This window comes from Schistocerca piceifrons, chromosome 8 (genome assembly GCF_021461385.2).
Source record: "Schistocerca piceifrons isolate TAMUIC-IGC-003096 chromosome 8, iqSchPice1.1, whole genome shotgun sequence".
NCBI lineage: Eukaryota > Metazoa > Arthropoda > Insecta > Orthoptera > Acrididae > Schistocerca > Schistocerca piceifrons.
In genome coordinates, this window is record NC_060145.1 from 254,068,675 (window position 1) to 254,093,406 (window position 24,732).

The following is a 24,732-nucleotide window of genomic DNA, read 5'->3' on the forward strand; positions in this document are numbered from 1 at the left end:
GTGGCAGTAACTTGATAATTGTTTTTAGTTTTCATTGTTGCTTGGTTATTTTACGTGACAAAACGTCCTGAACCAGTAACAAAAGTGAGCAAAAAAGTGGCAGGCTTATTGCCAGCCTCCTAAACAATCAAGTACTGTTTGTTAATGGGCAGCATGTGAATGTATTCAGAATGGAAACACCTTGCCGTTACTGCCACAGCCATACTGTGTCCACGGACAAATGTGTACCAACGACACTCCCTCCAATGCTCGACTGTGTAGCAGTTATCTTAAGTACTGACAAGAAGTAAACAGTAACAGTTTGTAGTTGTTTTATTTTTTTTTCTAAGTGTCTGTGTATTTTACAAACACATTTTACAGCCATATTTTATGTGCATTGCAATTTTGGCAGTTTAAATTGACTCCACCTGCAGTTCCACAGTTGAATAAGTTTGTTTATTGTTGCAGTCTTCTTGTTCTTTCTTAATTAGTCCTTGACTGCTTTGGTTAGTAACTTATTTTGGGATTTATTTTAGTGTTACATAATAGGGTATGTGCTTGTTGACACAAGGTGAATTGATTGCTATCTATCCAGCAGTGAGTGGTGGACATTGGTGGTTTCAAGTGTTTCTAGAAGGAAGGTGAATGATGTAGAAACTGGCTTTATCACAGCCCCCTTATGACTAACCACAAATTATGACATGCAGGTATGACAACACATCTGGATCAGCAAAAGACATTTTGCCTGTTAGGGCTGTGACCAGTTTTCCAGCCAAGTCCAGACGAGCATGGATAGTGGGCATGTAGGTCATTGGAAGCCTAGTGTTAGGTGGGTAACGGAGCTGCTAAGAGAAATAGCACACAGCTCAGGAAGGGAGGTCAGTATGCAGTTTAGATATTTGCCTGGAGACCTCACTGAGATATGGAGGAGACTGTCAGTAGCTGCTGTGTATGCTAGGTGTAAGTATCTGCAAACCGTAGCTTGTCCTGAGGCCGTGCGTGGTTCCTTGAAACAGTTGACTGGATTGGTGAAGATAGATAGCTTCACAGGCAGGGTGGAAGGAGCCTTACTGGAGCACCATATTCGAGAGTTGACTGTGGTTCTCTGGTTTGGAAGGTCTAAACCAGAGGCTCAGATGATTCTGTGACAATTTTGAATGTAAACGTCTGGACCTCTTTGAGGTGGAGAATTGAAGAACTCACCCAATAGGTCAGGTGTGCAATACACAAAGTAAGCAGCTACTTTGATGACAGACTGTGTGGTGTGCGTATGGAGTGGGGTTTTTAAGGTAAAAGGAACACCAGACGGCAACAATTACCACATAGTACAGGATGCCCCATGTAAAACTGGTACGCCTCACACCCGTGATTCAACTAACAATAAACTAACCAAAAAAGAATAGATAATATTACTGTTAAAAAAAAAAAAAAAGTCTTATTACCTGTTTGTGAGAGATGCTGGGAGTGGTGGGTTTGGGCGTCCAGGCATCGCTGACATCGTGTGATGACATCACCAGCAACACACTGTAACTCTGCAGGCATGTTGTTGTCCATTAATCTACTAATGTTCCATTTAAGATTGTCTGTTGTGTGAGGATTGTCAGCATACACTTTGCCCTTTTGGTGTGCTCATAAATAAAAATAACACAATGTTAAGTCCAGAGATCTTGGTGACCAGAGATCTCTACTGGCAGGTCTTTCTTTTCAGAGAACATGTTGGTGATGTGGACCATACTTTTGTTGGCAAGAGTTCAAGTAACGTTAGTACTAGATATTAATAGCCAGTTACAATAATGAATTCCTGATCCTCAAATTTCAACTCTTTAGGATACTCACATAATAGGCTTTTAATTTCATACCTTTTAGTACACAATGACATGATGTATGAGAGGTACCAACCTGCTACAATAAGCTGCTTACCAAAACCAACTTGCAGGGACTTATAATGTTGATGCAAATTCTGTCTGTAGATTCAGGGGATGTGACTGTTGGTCATCTATTCCACTGCTTATTCTGAACAGGTCCTACAGCCTTCCATTTCTTTTGCATATCTTGAATAGAACTGGTCGTGATGAGTTTCCTACCAGTATACCTCGCTTGAAACATTTCTCTGCATTCTTTCATGGAGCATGTCTTTATATAACACACCACAATATCAATTCGTTTTTCGATAGCAGGCTGTCGTGTTTCTGTAACAACTTAGCAATACGAGCTTCTCACAATAACTGATGCCCAAACACACAGCTGCACTCAACTTTCCAGTAAAATACAGTTTTGAGACAGTGTTGCCACTTCATAAGCAGTTGGACTAGAGATGATGTGTACTGCTTTTATGTGGGACAACCTGTAGGAGGAAGAGAAAGTGGGCTGAAACTAGAAGTAAATAGCAGCAAATTCTAAATTAAAATTTGAATGTATGTCGCAAGCATAGACAAATTGCCACTAATTATGACAAATTTATTGCCATAAAGAACTCTATACTGTCTGTTCGGTTTATTACAGATTCAAAAAGTGAAATACTTTGGGCATATTTAATCATCAAAGGTGGGTCAAACATAGTAATAAGTTGCTTTTATAGACCATCTGCCTCAAAGTATATAATGAGAGATCATTTCAGAGAGAACTTGGAGAATTGTGAGAGTGATGTTAGGAAGTCGCTACAAAAGGAAAGAGAGCCTCGTTACAAATTTAAGTTACGTCAAAGCCTAGTTGACAAACAGAAGCTGGACAAAAACAAAAGGAATGTAAAAACAACAATGCGAGAAGCAGTCAATGAATTCAGAAGTAAAATTTCTCTATGTAGTGTGGGCAAAATTCTAAGTAGTTCTGGTTGTACGGAAGGTTCATAAGCAGATAAAAATCATCTGTTCAGTCATTCTGTGACCACACAGACACGAAAGCAGATGACGATTAAGAGAAGGCTGAAATACTGACGGTTGTCTGAAATTGTGGAAAGGAAAATCAACTAAAGTCACTTGAAAATGGAAAGTGTTCTTGACAGGATGAGACACCTGTGAGATTCTACAGAGATTATGTGCAAGAACTCTTTCCTCTTCTCCCGTCAGTTTACTATAGGCAATTGGGGGAAAAAAGCACAAATCATTTCTGTTTCCAAAATGGGTCGTCAGACAGATACACATAATTGTACACTCTATTGCTGACATCAAAATGTTGAATTCTGGAGCAAGTTATATGCTCATGCATTAGGACATTTTTGACAGACAAAATTTTTCTTAAGCAAAGTCTGCGTAGGTACTGCAGACAGGCATTGCAAAACAGCTCGCTACGTTCATCGATGAGATATGGAATATCAGGTCAAAGACTATTAACAGAACAAGAAACTGACAGATGTAAAACAGCTTTGAGTGCACTCCAAGGAAGTGTCCCATTTAGTGAACTGCAGGAGGACCTATAGAAGAGATCCAATACTTTTCAATTACACTATTGGTGACAAATCACTGAAAACAGTAACTACCTTGAGATACCTAAACTTAACAATGTGGAGCAACGTGAAGTGGAATGACCACTTGAAGCAAATTGTAGGAGAAGTTGATGGCAAGCTGAGATACGTTGGGAGAATATTAAGAAAATGTAATTCATCTACTAAAAAAGTGTCTTACTAAGAGCTTTTAGGAAGATGACCCTTACTGAACTGGATCAGTACAACAGAGGAAGAAGGTCCACCAGTTTTTGCCACATGATCACTTAGTCAGTGCAGGATTGTTATGGAGACGTTCAACAAACTCTTGTAGCAGTTTGTTTAGTTGTCATGAATTTCTTGGTCTGACCCTTAGCATATTTCTTTCTAGTTATTGTGGCATCTAAAGCATCAAATGTAGAATGATTTCCCTGCACTCTATTGTTTTGTTTAAGGCAAATGTAATATTCTTTATCTTGTTCCAGTGTTTTAGATGATTTTTCATTATTAACTTTTTTTGTCATTTACTATTAAACTTGTTGTTTGCCTCATATATGTGTCTTATTAATTTTGAAAGTTATTTCTTTAAATGTGCTTAAGCAGGTAAAACTGTATATAATAGTTGGATGATAGTAATCCAGAAAAGTTATATAATTGTAATTGCTTCACATCCAAGTGTCTCACTTACGAAATAAGGTGGACAAAGAAAAATATGTAATGTGATAAATGTCTGATAAATTAGTAAAAAGAATAAGATGATCAAATTCCTGATTCAGATGGAGCATTAAGTTCAACACAGGTTTTATTAGAACAGTGTACGATAAAGAGATTGCACAGATACTCTTTACCCCATAGATATTAACAGAGGAGTAATGGACAGTATGGAAAATTCTCTGCAGAAAGTGCTAGATTCCCACTAGGATTAAAGTCTTTCCGTAATACGTGTCTAGGCAATATTCCTCAGTAACTCTTCAAATTTGTTTTCCACATTCTGTCCAGTTGTTCTGGGAATACTGTCTTTAAATTACTTGTGGTGGGGGAAATGATCTTCCTAAAAAAAAAAACACTACACATACTGTACAGGAACACTGTGAAATAAGCTTTCCATCAATATGTAATGCAACATGTGAAGATTTATGTAGGCACTGTTTGTGCACATTTCTTGCAATAGTTGCTGTTTCTGTATTCTGTATAGTGTTCGTGCTTTTAATGAAAAATAAACTCGCTCTCTAGGAATGTCTGCATGCTGCATAGCCACTGATTTCAGAGTTGTAATGTGGAAGCACGAGTATAAGCTTAGGCCGCAGTCAGTAGATACTATATGTGATATATTTGGGTCGAGAGAGTGGGGATCTGCCTGTTCGCTCTTCAGTTTACAGATTGACAAAATGTGAAGGAATTTGAAAGGTAGCACAGTCGTGCTTCCTGCTCTCTAATAAGGCACAGTTCCTTGTTTCGTCTTTTATTAGACCTGACAACGAATACTGGTTTAATTTTTACCTTGTCCATCTTATCTTTTCATCAGTGTTGCACCATAATAAGCCTCATAACAGAGTTGAATGTATTGTTGTAATTGGATAAGATGAATATTATTAATCTGAAGATGGCTGTTGATCACAGCTGAAATGAGTCACTATAAAAACAAAACCAATGGTTTCACCAAGTGTAATAAAATAAGAAAAGAATATTTTTCAATCATGGTCTCTCCAAACTGGTAATTGTCATATCTTATGAAAGGAAGGGGTCTTTTATATCTTCATTTTATTGTAACATCTACAGAAAGTGTACAAGTAGCTTGTATAATGCTGTTGTTAAAATTCCAGTGTAATGATTTATTTTCATGCTGCTGCAGGTGGAAATGGATATATAAATGACTATCCAACTGGCCGTCTTCTGAGGGATGCAAAGCTGTATGAGATAGGAGCGGGCACTACTGAAATCAGAAAACTTGTGATTGGCAGAGCTATCAATGCTGAATACAAATAACAGACAAGCCGTATAACCATATCAGATTGTGCTTTTTATCTGTGATGGTTTTTCAATTAAGAATTTGTACAAATTTATTTTATATGCCATGTATATTTTTATCATTTACTATATCTTGACAATAAGTTGTGATATATGGAACCATAAAAAGCTTCTCTTTACTTATGGCTATTGTTTTAAGAAAAATATATGTTGGAAAGTTTACATAATTATATAGAAAGAGAAAAATGTATATAATTCAGATGATAAATCGTGGAGAAAGATTTCAAAGATCAGGCCATTGTTATGAAATAGCTAAGTGATATATTTGAATATCCAACTGTGGTTACGAGACTCAAGAAAACAATTATTAAAACAGAACAGAAATTTATTAACGGAAACTATTTTGTGGCAGGATATACAAAGCTGACCAGTACAGATTTATAAGCAAAACATTCCACTGCGTTAAAACTATTTTCACAGTTCATATTTTTATACAGACATTGATTATAGTTTCAGCTCACTCAATAAACAAAAATATATCATTCATCCAGAAAAAGATCAGATGTGTCTCATTGCTCCACTTCTTTACTGTTTCCATTCCTCATATCCAAGCCAGACTGACCTCTCTCCCAACAGGTATATGCCAGATATGATTACTCACATATTGAGAAATACTAGCATATGTGCATAGCATTTTCCCCCTCATTTACTGACTAGAATGTACACTCATTGACATATGTGCAGGCGGGATAGTTTAGTGCTGAGGACCACAACACAGATTGGTTATGTAGGCAAGTCTAAATCTAGCCATATCAAATATTTGAACACAATGGCTTTATATAAAAAGAAGGATATTTTCATTGATGTGAAATCTCTGTGGTTGTCGCACAGTGTCATTTATGTTTTGAGTTAAACTGATGTGCACAGAGTGGATTTCACTTAATTTGTATCTTACAATATTGCAGTTAAAAGTCTGACTGTCCCAAGACCTGGTACATCAATCTCTTGAAGCTTCCACTTTGTTGTATTGTTTCTTCATAATTGCCAAGAGAGTTGACCTGCAAAAGTGATAAATCAACTAATTAATTCATTAATAGTATTATCATTTGTGAGATGTTGAAGAGCATTATAAATAATGTACATGCGAAGCAAATTTTTTGCAAACAGGAATACCACACAGTCGGGACAATTTCACTGATCAATTTTTAGCAGTGGAAAATATCAGTTACACTTATATCAACAGTAATCTGGTTATCACCACCACATTATTATGGAATCTAAATGTTTTAAAGTTTTAAGGAATTTTTGGTGACTTGAAGCCTTGCAGTTGATGGCACCTCAGCATCTTGGGTGCCAGGAAACTAAATCAGTTTCCATCAAGAGAATAAGTGGTCTCAAATCAAGGGCACATGTTCCAGATAAGTCACACACATCTACTGATTCATAAATAGGAGCAATATATGAATAGATATAAGTATTAAATGGATGTGATTACTAAAATGTAAGAAAAGACAGATTTCTGTGAAAATTGTAGTTCTGTCAGTACTGGTGTGTGAACCTTATTTTGTGTGACAGGCAGTCAAATGACACAAAAGCAAGCAGACACATTTGGTGGTGACGTGTATTAAATGAAGAGACCTCACACTGTGCCAAAGCAACCTTACAGACAGTTTGGTAGCTGTTATGCTGATGTAAGAAGCAGGAGGATGTCATATTTTGAGCATTATATGACATACATTGTTAAAATTGCTGGTCTACTTGTAATGAAACATGTTTTACCAGTGGTGGAACAAGTCCCTTCTCAAATCCCTTGGTCTCCCCCAGAACCTCAGGTTACTAAATTAAGGCTGGGTACTGTCTCCTTTCAGAGAGAATTTCTGCAGTTGTTGCACACCATATTCAGCCTATTACCCATAACGTACCCTCCTAAATTAAGGTCACTAACCATTTCCTTTAACAACTCTCCATATTTCCTGTCCATTCACCACCCAATGCCCTGTTTGTCACGGTCAGTTCCTCCTCCCTCTATATTGGCACCTCCAATGCTGAACTTGCCATTGCTGAACCTGCCTTTCCCATAATCCAATTGACTTCAAACACACAACCTTCTTCCTGGTCACCATGGCCAATATATCTTAACCCATAATTAGTTCTCTTTTGAAGACAAATCTGCCACTTGGATGTCTCCATCAGTACGTCCATCGCACCTAACCTACAAATGGCCAACAATACCACCATTTTGACAGCTTGCACCCAATCCACATCACGATGTTCCTAGCATGCAGCCTAGGCCCCTGTGGTCAACGTATCTGGAGTGATGAAAAATTCATCTCCAAATATAGTGAGGATCTTGCTAACCGAGGCATTTGAAGACTGAAATTATCCTCTCCACCTTATCCAGAAACAAAATATCCAGCACATTGTCTACCCAGTCTCCAAGCATCCCCCTAATGCCCAATGATCAGCTGCAAATGAGCAACCCTTTGTGACTCAATCCCACCCAGGACTGGAACAACTGTATCATGTTCTCCACTGGGGCTTTGTCAACCTCAGATTGTGCCCTGAAATGAGATATATCCTCCCTACCCCTTTGAAAGTGATATTCCATCACCCACCCAACCTGTGCAATATCCTTATCTGTCCTTATTCTACCCCTGCTCCCAACCCCTTGTCCCATGGCTCACATCCCTGTAAAAGACGTAGATGCAGAACTTCTCCCATACATCCTCCCACTACTACCAACTTAAGTTCAACCTCTATGCAGCAATTTACCAGAGCATGACCACTAACAGGCTGTCTGTCTGCATGATAGGTCACTGTCAAATTGTGGCTAGAGTCAGCTGTCCATGTAGTTGCCAAGCATGCCAAATGCAACATGACCTATTTGACTTCCATGGCTTCTTCACAGCCCATGCCATCTGGATCCTTCGTATCAATGCCAGTTATTCTGAAGTGTGCAGATGAGAACGTTCCCTCGATTTCCATAACACCACTTGTCTGTGTCCTCCACTTTCCTCTGTTCCCTTCTGTGCTTGCATCCTAGCCTCACACATGCCTTCAAATGCCCCTCCCCCCTCTCACCTGTATATTCCTTTCTGTGTCTCTCCTATTCTCTCCCCCCCCCCCCCTCCCTCCACAACCCAAGTCTCACAATGTAGCATCTAGCAGTCCACCATCCTGCCACTGCCATGTCTCTGTCTGTACACTACCACAAGCAGCATTACTGTATCTTCACACACTCCTGTCCTGCTATTCGTCCCCTTCTCCACCCCTCAACTCTTCCATACCCCCTACCAGGCACTGCAACCAAGATCACTCTTGCTTCAGTGAGTCCATAATGTTCTTAGAGACAGCAGTGGCCATGTGTGAAGGGGCTTTGTCAGATAGCTAAAATAAATCTGTATTGTCACAAAATAAATGAGGCTGTTAGTCAAGATGTCTTATTGCTTGACTTTTCCTTGATCTCAAACCACTTCTTGATGCTATGAAAAATCCTCATCAGAACTGATCAACTCTGAGGCAGTGAATAGGTAGTTTACTAATTCTTGTTCTTGTTCTGAACTGGAAGATTGTTGTATATAAAGACTGCCTCAGAAAATTGGATTTTTGCAGCAAATTTGTGTGCCTGTCTAATATGCTGGTGTGCAAAAATTAAGGATGAGAGCAACTTTTGTATTGTGTGTCACTGTCAACGTAACACTGCTCTATGAAAGCTATAGTATATATGACGGTAGTATCTGTTCCCGAAAGAACAGTTACTGTTGATGACCATGCAGCTTTGCTAGAAATGAAATGGACACCCTAGCTGCAAACAGGTGTTGAAGTACTTCATGTATATCTATTAGGTGCACTACGAATGTTGTGGTGTGGACATGTTGGGAATGTGGGGCTCACAGGGAGCGTGCAAGGGATAAGTCCTTGCAGGCACACTATCCTCTGTGCCCTCGGTGGTTCAGATGGCTAGAGCGTCTGCCCTGTAAACAGGAGATCCCGGGTTCGAGTCCCGATCGGGGCAGACATTTTCAACATGTCCCTAATGAAGTACATCAATGCCTGTTTGCAGCTAAGGTGTCCATTTAATTATCATTTCATTCGAAAGCTATAGTATAGTATAGTATAGTACAGTAGGTAACTGAAAGAAATAAGCAATGGGATGAACAGAAATGACACTTTTATTGAAGCATTACAAAAGGGTGGATTTGTGTGATCACAGTGGACAGTAATGCACGACTTCCAGCTACTTCCATGTTGGCCACAATGTAGGTAAGCTGTGTTTGGGTGTTCCATTCCTCCACCAGCACTGTTGACAACTGCTAGATGATTGATGGTGCATGTGGACATGCTGCAGTATGTCTCTGCAACACATCCAACACGTGCTTGAAGGGGCTTAAGTCAGGGAAACAGGTATGGCAGTACATTCACCAAATATCCTCTTATTCCAAGAGCTCATGCACCTACACAGTTGATGCGGTTGTGCATTTTCATCCATAAAAATTAAGTCAGTCTGAATGAACCCCTGAAAAGATGCACATTGAGGAGGAGTACAGTGTTGCAATAACATTGACTGGTGAACATTCAAAGATTTGAGGGTCAGTGCACACATACAACATTATGTCTCCCCCACACCATAACACCTGGACCACCAAAATGATAATGCTCAGCATAGTTCCTGGGTGCATTATGACCTTCATACGGTGACAGGCAGGAATGTGTAATGCATCTGGTGACATTGTTGAACATCATAATTTCCTGGTGTTTCGTTGCGGATGGGCATAACGTTGCATGAGTGTACTGACTCCCAAATCTTTGAACACAGTACACTCACTGGCCAATGTAATTATGACACTGGCTTCATTTTTACGGATGACAGTGCATGCTCACATCGAAGTGTGCAGGTGCACGAGTTCCTGGAATGAGAGAATATTCAGTGAATAGACTGGTTTGCCTATTTGCTCCTGACTTAAATTCCATTGAGCATGTGTGGGATGTTTTTAGAAGACGCACTGCTGCAGCACATCAACATCCACATGCACCAACAACCATCTAGCAGTTGTCAACTGTGCTGATGGAGCAATGGAACATCTCACCACAAGAACTCCTTACTAACCTTGTGGCCGGTGTGAGAACATGTTGCAGAGCATACATTGTCATCCCTTGTGATCACAGACCCTATTAAGAAACATGTCACATCTTTTGTAACATCCGCCCCCAGTAGCTGAGTGGTCAGCATGACAGAATGTCAATCCTAAGGGCCCGGGTTCGACTCCCGGCTGGGTCGGAGATTTTCTCCGCTCAGGGGCTGTGTGTTGTGTTGTCCTAATCATCATTATTTCATCCCCATCATTACGCAATTTGCCTAAGTAGCATCAAATCAAAAGACTTGCACCCGGTGAATGGTCTGCCCAACAGGAGGCCCTAGTCACACGAAATTTACATTTATTTATCTTGCGTTATGTCCAGGGGACCATTGTAAATTATGAATGACTTCAGTGTATTTATTGTCTTTAAATAAAAGTGTCTTTTTTATCCTTCTCATTGCAAATGTCTTTGTTATCTTCTGTACAATAATATAGCTACTCTTTCTATGTATGGTCCAAGTTGTTTCAAGTTATTTTACTTGGCAAGTGACACATCCTACTATAGTTACTTTTATACCAAGTTCTGCACAACAGTGTATGTTCAGTTATTGGATGTTGCTTTTAAAGTAGGACCCACTTGAGTCCACACATGCTGTCTGCAGTCTTTCCTTCCACTGCTCAGAAAATTCTGTTAGACTGTGCAAGGGCTCCAGCTGTATTTGCCTTGCTGTGGAGCATAAAGGGCATATCTGTAGTAAACTGCTTGTTCTCTGTCACTGAGTTGAATGAATGTGATGGAACCATCACCACTTTAAGGCAATTTAGGGTGGAAAAACAGCTGCATTACAAGAAGCCACAACAGTCGACAATGTGAGAATATGCCATCAGTAACACAGGAAATGTTGCACTTGTAGCCCACATAGCCAGTTGCCATACTTCAACACATCTTACGCGCCTATCGATAAATATAGCAGTTTCGGTTTGAAAATAGCCATGCTTTTCATTGTGAAATATACCTTTTCCCATTGTCTTAGAATCTATGGTAAATGAATGGGAAAGGGATAGCACTTGTATATTATTCTACTTTATTATTTAACCAACTTGTTTTTTATTGTTAGGCAATCATCAGATGCATAAATTTTGAGAGATCAAAGATTTTTAAAGCAAGTGGATCCGATGATTCTTTCAATTGGTTTTTAAAGTTGACAGTAATAATGTTTGATGTAAAACTAAAGTGAAAAGAATTATTTTGATAAAAATATGAAAAATAACTATTTAGCTTAGATAAAATATATAACATATGATTTAATGAACGACATGACAAATTACAACAATTGTTCAGAGACTAAAATAAACTGAACAAAATACAGTAAACTTTGTTGACATGTTTCAAAGGCATGACTTGACAAATCAATACTGTCTTCAACAAGTATAGTATTACAAATGGGACCAAAATGGTAAATGAGATAACAGTAATAATGCGATGTGAAATTACAGTGAAATCACCATAACTGAAATAAAGTAAAATATGGAGCATGCAAGTAGGAGCTGTAATATGTGATGTAATTGGATGGGTTTACCTTTCTTTCTTTTTTTTAAAAAAAAGGGCTTGGAATTCAAAGACTTGTAACTTTTATTTAACATATAAATGGTGACAAGAACCTTTCTGCAATTTTACACCACTATTGAGGCAGTTTGATCTGCATCTATAACTGCTTGATCTCCACATTAATATCTCAGCTCACCATCCAGTCAAACTACTGCCGCAGCACAGTTTCTTGCAATTTTATTGCACTGATGAAGCTCTCTTATCTGCATCTGCTTCAGCTCCCACAAGTAGTGAATCTCAGTTTCTCTTTCATTCCACCACCCAGTTGATCTACTTTATATTTAGTTCCCCACACACATTATCTAGTGCAGTACATAACCTTCCTGCAGGTGCCAAAATTTTGCAGATAGACTTCCGTTCCAGATTTCTTTCAACTACTACTTCGTAAATAGCATTTAATTCAGCAATGGTACTTTCCATAACCAACTACCACACACTAGCACAAAATGACAAAAATGAAGCCGTACTAGCTGTCAGGTGCCAATGATGACACTTTAAAAGTAATTTACTTTGCCACCACACACATGGTTACACTTGGAGCAGCTGCTGATAGAAGTTCCAAATTTGGGCAAGTAGTCATACATTTATTACTTTCCATTATTTCAAGATGGTTCATATGCCTCCCTTTGTGGATGTCATGTGGGATTTCCTGTTGCACCTTGTAACTGTGGCCTTCATTAAGAAGGTGGTTTGTAATGATGGAGTCTTCTTTTCTGTTTCCAACTTCTGTCATGTTTCTTCAAGTGAGTGGATTGCTGTGCCAGACTGGCATACATAGAATTCGCCATAGCTACAAGTGATTTTTATATATTCAACCCTTTTACCAAAAGCAGATGTGGTATCCTGCTATCAGGCAAAATTTTTTGAATAGTGTTGTGGAAATCGGCCCTTGCACGAAAGCTGCCCACAAAAATGCAATTTTTCAAGGAGTCATAGCTCAGGATCTTAATGATCACAGAGATAAGGGGTCAAGTGTTTTGTATAGCCCTTGGTGTCATGACCACTTGTCTACCTATCAGAACAATGGGCATATTGTAGCTATCCTATAGTACAGTGTCAAAATTCAAACATTATACACTTCCTCCCCCTCTCCCACACCACTAAGGCAAACTGAGCAAATTGGTTGGCTCTTTTGCATTAGGTGTGTTCTAGGAAGGACCTTAGCTGCTGCTAACAGCACGATTTGTTTTGTGGCCAGTTCCTGAGGAAACATCGAAACCAGTTGTGGGGATAGCCACTTCCTATAATTTCTATTTATGGCAGTGTCAAAATTTTTAGCTTATACTGTTCTTTGGCGAACCTTGAAACTTTTTTTATCATTATCTGAGATAGAGAGGTTCAAAGTTTCCATACTTATGCATGTAAAATGTGTATATAATATCTGGTCAGAGGCATTAATGTAGTTTTAGCTGACATTTTGAACGCTTGGAAAGGGTACTAAGGTCATCAAAACTATGTTTCTATTCAATTATATTATGAAAAGCACAGTTGCTACTCACCATATAATGGAGGTGCTGAGTATCAGGAAGTGAGCTTTCGGCCAACAAGGCCTTCGTTGAAAATAATCATCACACACACACACACACACACACACACACACACACACACACACACACACTCATGCAAATGCAACTAAGGTACGCGTGACCAAAGTCTTTGGCCACTGAAGCCAGACTTCAGCAGCCAGAGACTGTGTGTGTGTGTGTGTGTGTGTGTGTGTGTGTGTGTGTGATGATTATTTTCAATGAAGGCATTGTTGGACGAAAGCTCACTTTCTGATAGTCTTTTTGTTGTGCTGTCTGCAACTCATCATCTTCACAGTATGGTGAGTAGCAACTATCCTTTTTATAATATTGTTACATTCCATCCTGGATTTTCCTATGTTTCTATTCAGCATTTTTCACCAATAAAACTTTGGCACATTTTGCTTCTGTCTAACAGGCTCTCCACACTTGTACATATATGCCCAAAGTGGTACACCAGTGACAAAAATGGGCTATAAAAGATCTTAACATGTGTGAAAAGAACTTGAGATGACTTCCAAAAAATTATGTAAAACTGGAAAGACTGCAAATTCAGTAAAATAATTTAAGATACTAATCATTAGCTGGGCATCTTCTATGAGTTGTGATAGATGAGCAAAGTATCCATAAAAAATGTTAAGCAAATGATTTTGTGTTAACCACACTTACTTGTTGGTTATGTGTGTCAAAGTATGTAAATGTGTTAAAGTATATAAATGAAACGTAAAAATTTACTGAACCTTAGAATTTGTTTTATATCAGCAGCACACCCTGCTGTTGACAGGAAATGAATAGAATCAGCAGAAAAAGGCTCCTGTCAGGCCACAAAAAAGGTGAATGCATTCCTCTTCAAAAGACTCTGACACAAAAGTAGGGAACTAGCTGCTTCGATTATTATTCCACTTTTGTCACCTAACATTTTGCCATGCTAACAATTTAACGTTCTTTTGTGCTGAAAGAGATTAGCAGAGGGGCAGTGATGGTGGAAGAGAGAGAGAGAGGAGATATAGATAGATAGATAGAGAGAGAGAGAGAGAGAGAGAGAGAGAGAGAGAGAGTTGGATGAAGGCAACAGCAGTGGTAGCCAAAGAAGCAGGAGATGTTAATGCTTGTGGAGAGTGTGCCAGTGAAATGAAAGGTAGCTGGATGTAGATAGAAGCAGTGGGAGCAAAAGAGAAAGGACACAATGGAAATGGAAATACAGGTGAGTGGAGACCATACTTAGGCTGCGGGGGTGGGGGGGGGGGGGGGGGGGGGGGGGGGGGGGGGGGGGGGGGGGGGTTGGACCCTTCCCCAGATAAGTAAACCCTTTTAACATGTAGGTAGAGAGGAGGGTGTATTTTTGATGGAAATTTTAAACAAATGGGTATAGGGGAAAAGATGAGTTGGACCCCACAGAATTTTTAAGCTGCTGAGGTATGGGGGAGACAGTGGCAGCGAGGAAGAAAGACAAAAGGAGATGGTGTAAGTGAGAGAGGAGACAGCAGCACTGGGATTTGTTGCAAATCGGGGGGGGGGGGGGGGGGCGAAGGAGACAGTGTCAGTGAGAGGAAGATGTTGAGTATGAAGAGAGACTGGGTAAAAGGATTTCGATTGTTATATGTTAAAGAGTGTGAATACAATGGGCTTTCAATAAGAAGTGCAAAACATTCTTTTCTGAAGGAATATGGTTTTATTCAGGATTATACAGTACACTATCTTGCTCCCTACTCTTTTAGCTACAAAACCCTATTTTTCAACACAATCTTCATTCAATGTGATGGCCTTATGCCACCTTACTGGGAGAGCCTACATGTCTGTATGGTACCACTCTACTTGTTGACCTCAGAGCTAACATCTTGCTGCATCAGTAACCTCTGCATCATCCATGTACTGCTTTTCATTAACTGCATCTTTTATTGGGCTAAGCATATGGAAATTGGGATGTGTGAGATCCAGTCTGTACGGTGGATGAGCAGGAACATTCCAATGAAATTTTGTGAACTCCTCGTGGGTGCGCAGACTTGAGTGTCAGCACTACCAAGAGGGACGTCCAGTTGAGCAGTGACTTGTTTTGATTGTTATCCATTGATATCTTTGAATGAGTGTGTCCACGTGTTCCAGCATTGTAGGAGTCACAGCTGTGTGTGGCCAACCAGCGCATGGGAGACTGGACAGGTGAACACAACCTTACTGCAATGATGAAAGATGCCTTGACCAATGACTCACCGTGCTTTTGTTCACTTCCCAGGTGTCTATGGAGTTTCTGAATAACTGCAGTGCTCTGATTTTCCACCAAAAGAAACTCGATTGACAGCTCTCTGCTCGGAACGTACCTTCACAGACGCCATTTTGAAGGCTACATAAAGCTCCTATCATAACTTAATGAAACTATAGGGGCTGAAGTGGGAATATTCCACGATGTCTCACAACAAATTCTGCATTTTTTCAACTGAAATCAGCGGAGAAAAAAAAAGTGTTGCCTTACTTATTATTTGTCTCTTGGATGTTCACATGACAAAATTGTTGGTGAGGGAAATGGAATGAGGACTGATTTAGCTGGTTTCCCACTTTTCTGTCAGAGTCTTTTAAAGAGGAACACATTCATCTTTTCTTGTACTCCAGTACGAGCTTGTGAGCTTGTTCCTGGTGGTAAAGTTATGTTTCAGAGATCCTAGAACATTGTGACCACATTCTGGGACTGTACCTAAATCTGGAACTGTGCACCATTTAATGAGGTGGTGGAGGAGGAGGAGGAGGAGGAGGAGGATTAAGCTCAGAATAAAGAAAAGTGGAGACCTGTTTTCGTTTTTTATGCAGTATGGAGTCCATCAAGACAAGATTGTAACCATTATAATTTTTATGGCATGTCACTGTTTGTTTAATTGTGTTTAATTCTGCTTGGAAGTCGTCATCACTCATGGGGAAGGTCAATGATATTGAAATTCTTACTAAAGAAATGGTTAATTGTACCAGTGAAACACTGTATAAACCAGCTGACACTGAATTTACTGTTAATAAACTACTCAGTTTGCAGAACAAAAATACACAGATTGTGATGAGTAATTTCAACAGTCATATCAAGTTATGGGGTATGATAATGAAATGAGAATGGGGCAGGGGCTATGATAATAAGATGAGAATGGGGCAGCAGTGCAAGAATGGACACAAATGCATCATCTTACTCTAGTCAATGGTGCAAAACTAGCTGCATCATTCAACAGTGGCAGGTGGATGTGCAGATACAACCCTGATCTCATAATCATTAGTAGCAGTATTAGTCCATAATGTGTAAAATCTATTTGCACTTCAATACCCAACTGACAGTATAGGCCAATAATGTGAAAAGTATTTGCTGTAGTTAGACCTCAGAAAGTACCTTTCTGCAGAAGGTACAATTTAACAAATCAGAATAGTTGAAATTTGCAGAATTATTGGATGTTAAAGTATGTCCAATGGCATCTATTCCAAACACCTTCACTGCAGTTATAAAGAGATGGTCCTGAATGTTTATACCTTACCAGTGCTGGACATCTTGTCTACCCAGTCTCACATCAGACCAAGCTGCTCTACTTACAGAACACCGCAATTTAGTTAACGAAAATCCTTTTAGTGAAGCAACTGTGGAAGCTGTAAACAAGGTCATTTGCACTATAAAAGAGACTTAAAGGGATCGATGGATTAGAACTATAACAACATTCAGCTTGGCTGATTTAGAGAAAGCTATCAAATAGAATAAAAATGGAAAATCAGCTTGCTTGGATGATATTCAGAGCAATTTAAGCATTTTGGCCTAATAACAAAGAAATGGACCATCCAGCTCTTTAACAACTATATGACCAGATACCAAATTCTACAGATATGGCAGACGAGTTGAGAACAGATATGGCAGAGCCTGTCAAAAGATGGCAAAGAAGGAGACAATCTGAATATCTTAGGCTAGTTGGGTCACTGGTGTTACCATTACAACTGCTAGAAAGATTGATCTCATATTCTTATGCATGTAGTTAATCCCTTACATATATTTGTTAAAAACTTTCTAAAGGCAAGATCACATAAAAATTTCCTCTGTTTGTAAACAGCTGGCTTTGACAGACATTGCTGTTATCTTCAGGTCTTCAAAAACTTTTGTTATAAATTGTGTTCATTATGAGTTGAACCTTACATCAAGTTGTTGTATAGATAAGATGTAGCACATTATATAAAGGTCTGTAATAAATAAAAGCTGGCCGCGGTGGTCTCGCGGGTTCTAGGCGCAGTCCGGAACCGCGCGACCTGCTACGGTCGCAGGTTCGAATCCTGCCTCGGGCATGGATGTGTGTGCTGTCCTTAGGTTAGTTAGGTTTAAGTAATTCTAAGTTCTAGGGGACTGATGACCACAGCTGTTAAGTCCCATAGTGCTCAGAGCCATTTGAACCAATAAATAAAACATTTAAAATCATAAAAAAAACAGTATTCAATGAAACGCACACTAGCACATCTGTTTACATTGTCCTGACATGGTCTAATCATTGGAGATCCACCTTAGATGCCTTATAATTTGTAACCTCCCACTCTTCCTTCTGTTACTGAGCTGAGAATTCATTGATGCCTAAGGATGTGTCGTACCAATTGCTACTCTTTGTCAAGTTGTGGCGCAAATATTCCCCATTTCGATTCGGTACCGTCCTCATTAGTTATTTAATCTACCCATCTAATCTTCAGCATTTTTCTATATCACAGCATTTCAAAAGCTTCCTGTCAGAACTGCTTATTTTCCATGTTTCACTTCCATACAAGGCTACACTCCAGAGAAAGACCTTCAGAAAAAAACTTCCTTTTGAACTGATATTAAATGTTAAATATCTCTTTTTCAGAAACTAGTTTTCTTGCAATTGGCACTCTTCATTTTCATATCATATGTTCTCCAGCCATCATCATTTTCATCTACTACTTTTAGTATCTCATTTCCTAAACTAATTCCCTCAGCATTGCCTGACTGAATTTAGTTATCTTCGATTACCCTTGTTTTACTTTTGTAGATGTTCATCTTATAATCTATTTCTGACATACTATCCAGTCCATTCAAATGTTCTATCAAATCCTTCGCAATCTCTTGACAGAATTTCAATGTCATTGACCCCTTAAATTTTTAGTTTCTTCTCTCCTGAACTTTTATTACCTTTCCAAATTTCACTTTGGTTTCCTTTCTGCTTGCTGTGTGTACATACTGAACAATATAGGGATAAACAGCCTTTCATTCCACCTATTTTATCCCTCCTACTTTCAAGTGTGTAATCCAGTGAACACTTCAGTTTTCCCTAAAACTGCAGATGCTATAAATGTATTTTGCCTTTCTTCAACCTGTCTTCTAGGATAGGTTGTAGGGTCAGTATTGCCTTGGATGTCCTTGCATTTCTCCAGAACCCTAACTGATCTTCCCTGAAGTTGACTATTGTCAGTGTTTCCATTCTTTCTTCTGTAAATAATTTGTATTAATATTTTGCAAACACAACTTATGAAACTGAAGTCATACATTACTTTCAAACAATTCAGCTGTTATGTATTGTATATTTCATTAGTTGTCACACATGTCCATAGATAAAAATAGTTGTATGAGTAAAGACAACAACTCATTCTATAGAAGCATTATTGAGCAACCCACAGGTGCACAAAAAAAGGTGATGCAGCAGTAAGGTGGGATGGTAGGAACAAGAAAAGACATAGTATCTGTGTGCAGCTGATATTTGTGTACACCTCAATGTATACAAGTTTGTTAGCTGAATTTTATTTAAGAAAAAACCACGTCTGCTTCAATCCATTGCTCAATGCTATTTTAGTGCTGTGAGTTGCTGTACTTGCTCATATGATTCACCCAGAATTTTTAATTCTCTGTTGTATTGAACTCATAGCCATGATGTGTTGCCATTCTGTTTCCATGTGGTTATAAAACTCAAACATACACTCAATTTTTGCAAACTATGTTAGCACAGAGGTTTACAAAGGAAAATTGAAATACATGTCCTGGTTTTTCTTTTAGCTCCAATCATCAGTCTCTTTTAGTAAAAAAAACTTGGTCTTAGAATTATATGGAACAGGACCTCATTAGAATTACAAGGAAATGCTGTCAAACACAGTGTTAGATGTAAGAGAAGTTTGCTATTTCATGGACATTGTGCAACACGTAACATAAATGTACACAGAAACATTCCTACTTACAAAAGTACGTTGCTGTTCAGGCTGTGGTTTCTGTGGTGAAAGAAAAGATACATAAGTTCTTAACTGCAATAAATCCCAAATCTCTTTAAAAGCTAATTTTGCAAAAATTCAACTTTTTATCCCCACAGCCAGTCAATTTTACTGTTAATAATCACTAGTTCTGCATTCAGGTTGACTATGTCACAATGGTAAAAGTCAAACACCAGGCAAAGAATGACTTTATTGCTCATATACCATATTTCAGAATTTATTCACCATCAGATTTCTACAGAAAACCACTTATAAATATATTTTTTTAAAACATGACAGTGGGTAGCTACAGCACTCCACTTTGAAATCACTTGCATAAACTGTGTTTCAATTTGCACGTGAATCAAAGATTCACAGACTACAGTCATAATTGTGCTGAGTGCATACCAAGAACACATTTTTGCTACCAGATGGCATTGAAAAATGTATAGTGGCACCAAGGCACATCAATTAATGTACACTTATTATACTGTGTGGTCTGATGGTTGTGAATCAACTTATTATAAAAGAAATATTTTCTTTATACAATTGGTAATGATGACTTTACAATGTTAAGAGGCCACACAAAATATTTGTTTAAATTCAGGAGTGTTACAGGGTGCCACTCATCATCAAAAGCCACAATCAATCACAACCATGAGATATAACAAGCAAACTAAGATTAAAGTCCAAAATAGCAGTACAAACATCTGCCACAAATTTAAATACAGAAAGTAAGATGGGGGAAGGGGAATACAATATTTTTGTTAAAATTAAAGACAGCCCATCTGTCAGACTCAAATGTGGTGCCAGAAAGTATCCAATATGCACTAATGTGCCCCATCAAATAGAAGAACCATTTTCTGCCAGTGAACACAACCAGTTACTTTATCAAGCATAGGTTAGACTAAAATGTTGCTTATACTAAAATATTTCCAATGTTTCATAAAAAACTGGTTGTGCTCATTAGCAGAAAATGGTTCTTCTATTTGATGTAAGTGCAGTAGTGCATGTTGGGTACTTTCTGATACCAGATTGAGTCTGACAGATGGACTGTCTTAATTTTTACAAAAATATTGCATTCCCCTTCCCCTGTCTTACTCCCTGTATTTAAAATTGTGGCATGTTTATATTGCTCTTTTATATTTTAATTTTTGCCACTTGTCATATCACACAGTTATTGTGATTTTAGCTTTCGATGATGTGTGACACCATGCAATACTCCCAAATTTAAACAAATATTTTGTGCAACATTTTATCATTGTAAAATTATCATTACGATTTGTATAAAGAAAATATTTCTTTTATAAGTTATCATTGTAAAATTATCATTACCATTTGTATGAAGAAAATATTTATTTTATAATAAGTTGGTTTACAACTATTAGCCACATGACGTGATAAATTTACATTAGTTGATGTGCCTTGGCACCACTACACATTTGGTAATTCCACCTGGTGACAAAAATGTCATCTTGATCTGCACTCAGCAGAACTGTGACTGTAGTCAGTAAATGTTTGTATCACTCACAATTTTAAACTCATATGGATCTGCAGCAATTGCTCCTGAGTAGGTATAGTACAGTTTATGCTAGGTGATGTCAATTAAAGTGGAGTGCTGTAGCTATCCATTACCATGTTTTAAAAAATATTTTTGTATCAGATTTTTTGTAGATGTTGATAATGGATACATTCTGAAACACATTCCTTACCTGATGTTTGAAATTTACCATTGTGATCAGTCAGCCTGAATGCAGAACTACTGATTATTATAATAATAGTCACCCTGCCTCCTGCATGACTTTGTCACATTTATATTAATTTTACTGTTATTCATTTGTGTGTTATGGTCTTAATTGAAAGCTCTTCTGCAAGAAGTGTTTCTTGTCCTTGAAGGCTACTTACTAGTAACGGGAAACATTAAGAACTAAAATACAATATTTATTCATTTTCTTTACGGTGTCCAGTGTTATATTTAGCTGTATAGACATCATATAAATTTTTATCATTAAACATATGAATATAATAGAGGGAAACATTCCACGTGGGAAAAATATATCTAAAAACAAAGATGGTGTGACTTACCAAACAAAAGCGCTGGCAGGTCGATAGACACACAAACAAACACAAACATACACACAAAATTCAAGCTTTCGCAACCAACGGTTGCTTCATCAGGAAGAGGGAAGGAGAGGGAAAGACGAAAGGATGTGAGTTTTAAGGGAGAGGGTAAGGAGTCATTCCAATCCCGGGAGCGGAAAGACTTACCTTAGGGCGCGCGCGCGCAGTGCGTGCGCACACACCACACACACACACAACACACACACACACACACACACACATCCGCACATACACAGACACAAGCAGACATTTGTAAAGGCAAAGAGTTTGGGCAGAGATGTCAGTCGACGTGGAAGTAAAGAGGCAAAGATGTTGTTGAAAGACAGGTGAGGTATGAGCGGCGCGCAACTTGAAATTAGCGGAGGTTGAGGCCTGGCGGATAACGAGAAGAGAGGATATACTGAAGGGCAAGTTCCCATTTCCGGAGTTCTGACAGGTTGGTGTTAGTGGGAAGTTATCCAGATAACCCGGACGGTGTAGCACTGTGCCAAGATGTGCTGGCCGTGCACCAAGGCATGTTTAGCCACAGGGTGATCCTCATTACCAACAAACACTGTCTGCCTGTGTCCATTCATGCAAATGGACAGTTTGTTGCTGGTCATTCCCACATAGAAAGCTTCACAGTGTAGGCAGGTCAGTTGGTAAATCACGTGGGTGCTTTCACACGTGGCTCTGCCTTTGATCGTGTACACCTTCCGGGTTACAGGACTGGAGTAGGTGGTGGTGGGAGGGTGCATGGGACAGTTTTTACACCGGGGGCGGTTACAAGGGTAGGAGCCAGAGGGTAGGGAAGGTGGTTTGGGGATTTCATGGGGATGAACTAAGAGGTTACGGTTAGGTGGACAGAGGAAAGACACTCTTGGTGGAGTGGGGAGGATTTCATGAAGGATGGATCTCATTTCAGGGCAGGATTTGAGGAAGTCGTATCCCTGCTGGAGAGCCACATTCAGAGTCTGACCCAATCCCGGAAAGTATCCTGTCACAAATGGGGCACTTTTGTGGTTCTTCTGTGGAAGGTTCTGGGTTTGAGGGGATGAGGGACTGGTTATTTGCTTCTGTACCAGGTCGGGAGGGTAGTCGCGGGATGCGAAAGCTGTTTTCAGGTTGTTGGTGTAATGGTTCAGGGATTCCAGACTGGAGCAGATTCGTTTGCCACGAAGACCTAGGCTGTAGGGAAGGGACCGTTTGATGTGGAATGGGAGGCAGCTGTCATAATGGAAGTACTGTTGCTTGTTGGGGGGTTTGATGTGGACGGATGTGTGAAGCTGGCCATTGGACAGATGGAGGTCAACGTCAAGGAAAGTGGCATGGGGTTTGGAGTAGGACCAGTAGAATCTGATGGAACCAAAGGAGTTGAGGTTGGAGAGGAAATTCTGGAGTTCTTCTTCACTGTGAGTCCAGATCATGAAGATGTCATCAATAAATCTGTACCAAACTTTGGGTTGGCAGGTCTGGGTAACCAAGAAGGCTTCCTCTAAGCGCCCCATGAATAGGTTGGCGTACAAGGGGGCCATCCTGGTACCCATGGCTGTTCCCTTTAATTGTTGGTATGTCTGGCCTTCAAAAGTGAAGAAGTTGTGGGTCAGGATGAAGCTGGCTAAGGTAATGAGTAAAGAGGTTTTAGGTAGGGTGGCAGGTGATCGGCGTGAAAGGAAGTGCTCCATCGCAGCGAGGCCCTGGACGTGCGGAATATTTGTGTATAAGGAAGTGGCATCAATGGTTACAAGGATGGTTTCCGGGGGTAACAGTTTGGGTAAGGATTCCAGGCGTTCGAGAAAGTGGTTGGTGTCTTTGATGAAGGGTGGGAGACTGCATGCAATGGGTTGAAGGTGTTGATCTACGTAGGCAGAGATACGTTCTGTGGGGGCTTGGTAACCAGCTACAATGGGGTGGCCGGGATGATTGGGTTTGTGAATTTTAGGAAGAAGGTAGAAGGTAGGGGTGCGGGTTGTTGGTGGGGTCAGGAGGTTGATGGAGTCAGGTGAAAGGTTTTGTAGGGGGCCTAAGGTTCTGAGGATTCCTTGAAGCTCTGCCTGGACATCAGGAATGGGATTACCTTGGCAAACTTTGTATGTGGTGTTGTCTGAAAGCTGACGCAGTCCCTCAGCCACATACTCCCGACGATCAAGTACCACGGTCGTGGAACCCTTGTCCGCCGGAAGAATGACGATGGATCGGTCAGCCTTCAGGTCACGGATAGAGGTTTTTGTTTACCTCTGTCCTATCCAAAGGCCTCCCTCTTTCCTGATGAAGCAACCGTTGGTTGCGAAAGCTTGAATTTTGTGTGTATGTTTGTGTTTATTTGTGTGTCTATCGACCTGCCAGCACTTTTGTTTGGTAAGTCACATCATCTTTGTTTTTAGACATATTTATCATTAAAGAGTTATTTTGGCCACATCTGAATAGACGAGGACTGTTCAATAAAGAATGATCATAATTTTTTATGGTCATAATTTCTCACATTAAAGTTTAATCTTATGATATTCTGTTAGCTTAATGTGCAATAAACACGCCATAGTAATTTCATTGTGGGAACTCCTGGTTTCCACCTGTGAGAGGTAGGCGAGGTCAGACATGCTCAGTATCGCCTACCACTGCAATGGAGGTAAGACGCGAGGAACAATATGTGGCTTTGAAATTCTGCTTTTGCCTCAACAAATCTTCAGCTGAGGCCTATACAATGTTACAGGAGGCCTACAGAGAGATTGATCTTCCCTACAGTACAGCTCAAAGGTGATTTAAAATGTTTAAAGAGGGGCGACAATCAATTTCAAACAAAGGTGGACCCGATGCTCCAGTTACTGCTCTTACGGAAGAAAACATCAACAGTGCTGCTGTCATTGTGAGATA

General features: G+C 39.5%; 2 protein-coding genes across 6 annotated transcripts in view; one reads left to right on the forward strand and one right to left on the reverse strand.

Moving 5' to 3' along the window:
- The window catches only part of LOC124711302 (isovaleryl-CoA dehydrogenase, mitochondrial), a 62,374-nt gene extending 56,451 nt beyond the window's left edge, over positions 1-5,923 (forward strand). Inside the window, exon 8 of the mRNA XM_047241311.1 lies at positions 5,250-5,923. Coding sequence (XP_047097267.1) covers positions 5,250-5,383 — 134 coding nt within the window. The 3' untranslated portion in view covers positions 5,384-5,923. The remainder of the gene's footprint in view (positions 1-5,249) is intronic.
- The window catches only part of LOC124711303 (nascent polypeptide-associated complex subunit alpha, muscle-specific form), a 421,389-nt gene continuing 402,389 nt past the window's right edge, over positions 5,733-24,732 (reverse strand). For 4 of the 5 annotated variants that reach the window (XM_047241316.1, XM_047241315.1, XM_047241314.1 and 1 more), the window contains 2 exons: positions 19,753-19,782; positions 5,733-6,423 (listed from right to left, as the gene is read on the reverse strand). In XM_047241316.1, the coding sequence (XP_047097272.1) occupies positions 6,331-6,423; positions 19,753-19,782 (123 nt within the window). In that variant the 3' untranslated portion in view covers positions 5,733-6,330. The remainder of the gene's footprint in view (positions 6,424-19,752; positions 19,783-24,732) is intronic. The other variant, XM_047241313.1, reaches the window with a different exon arrangement.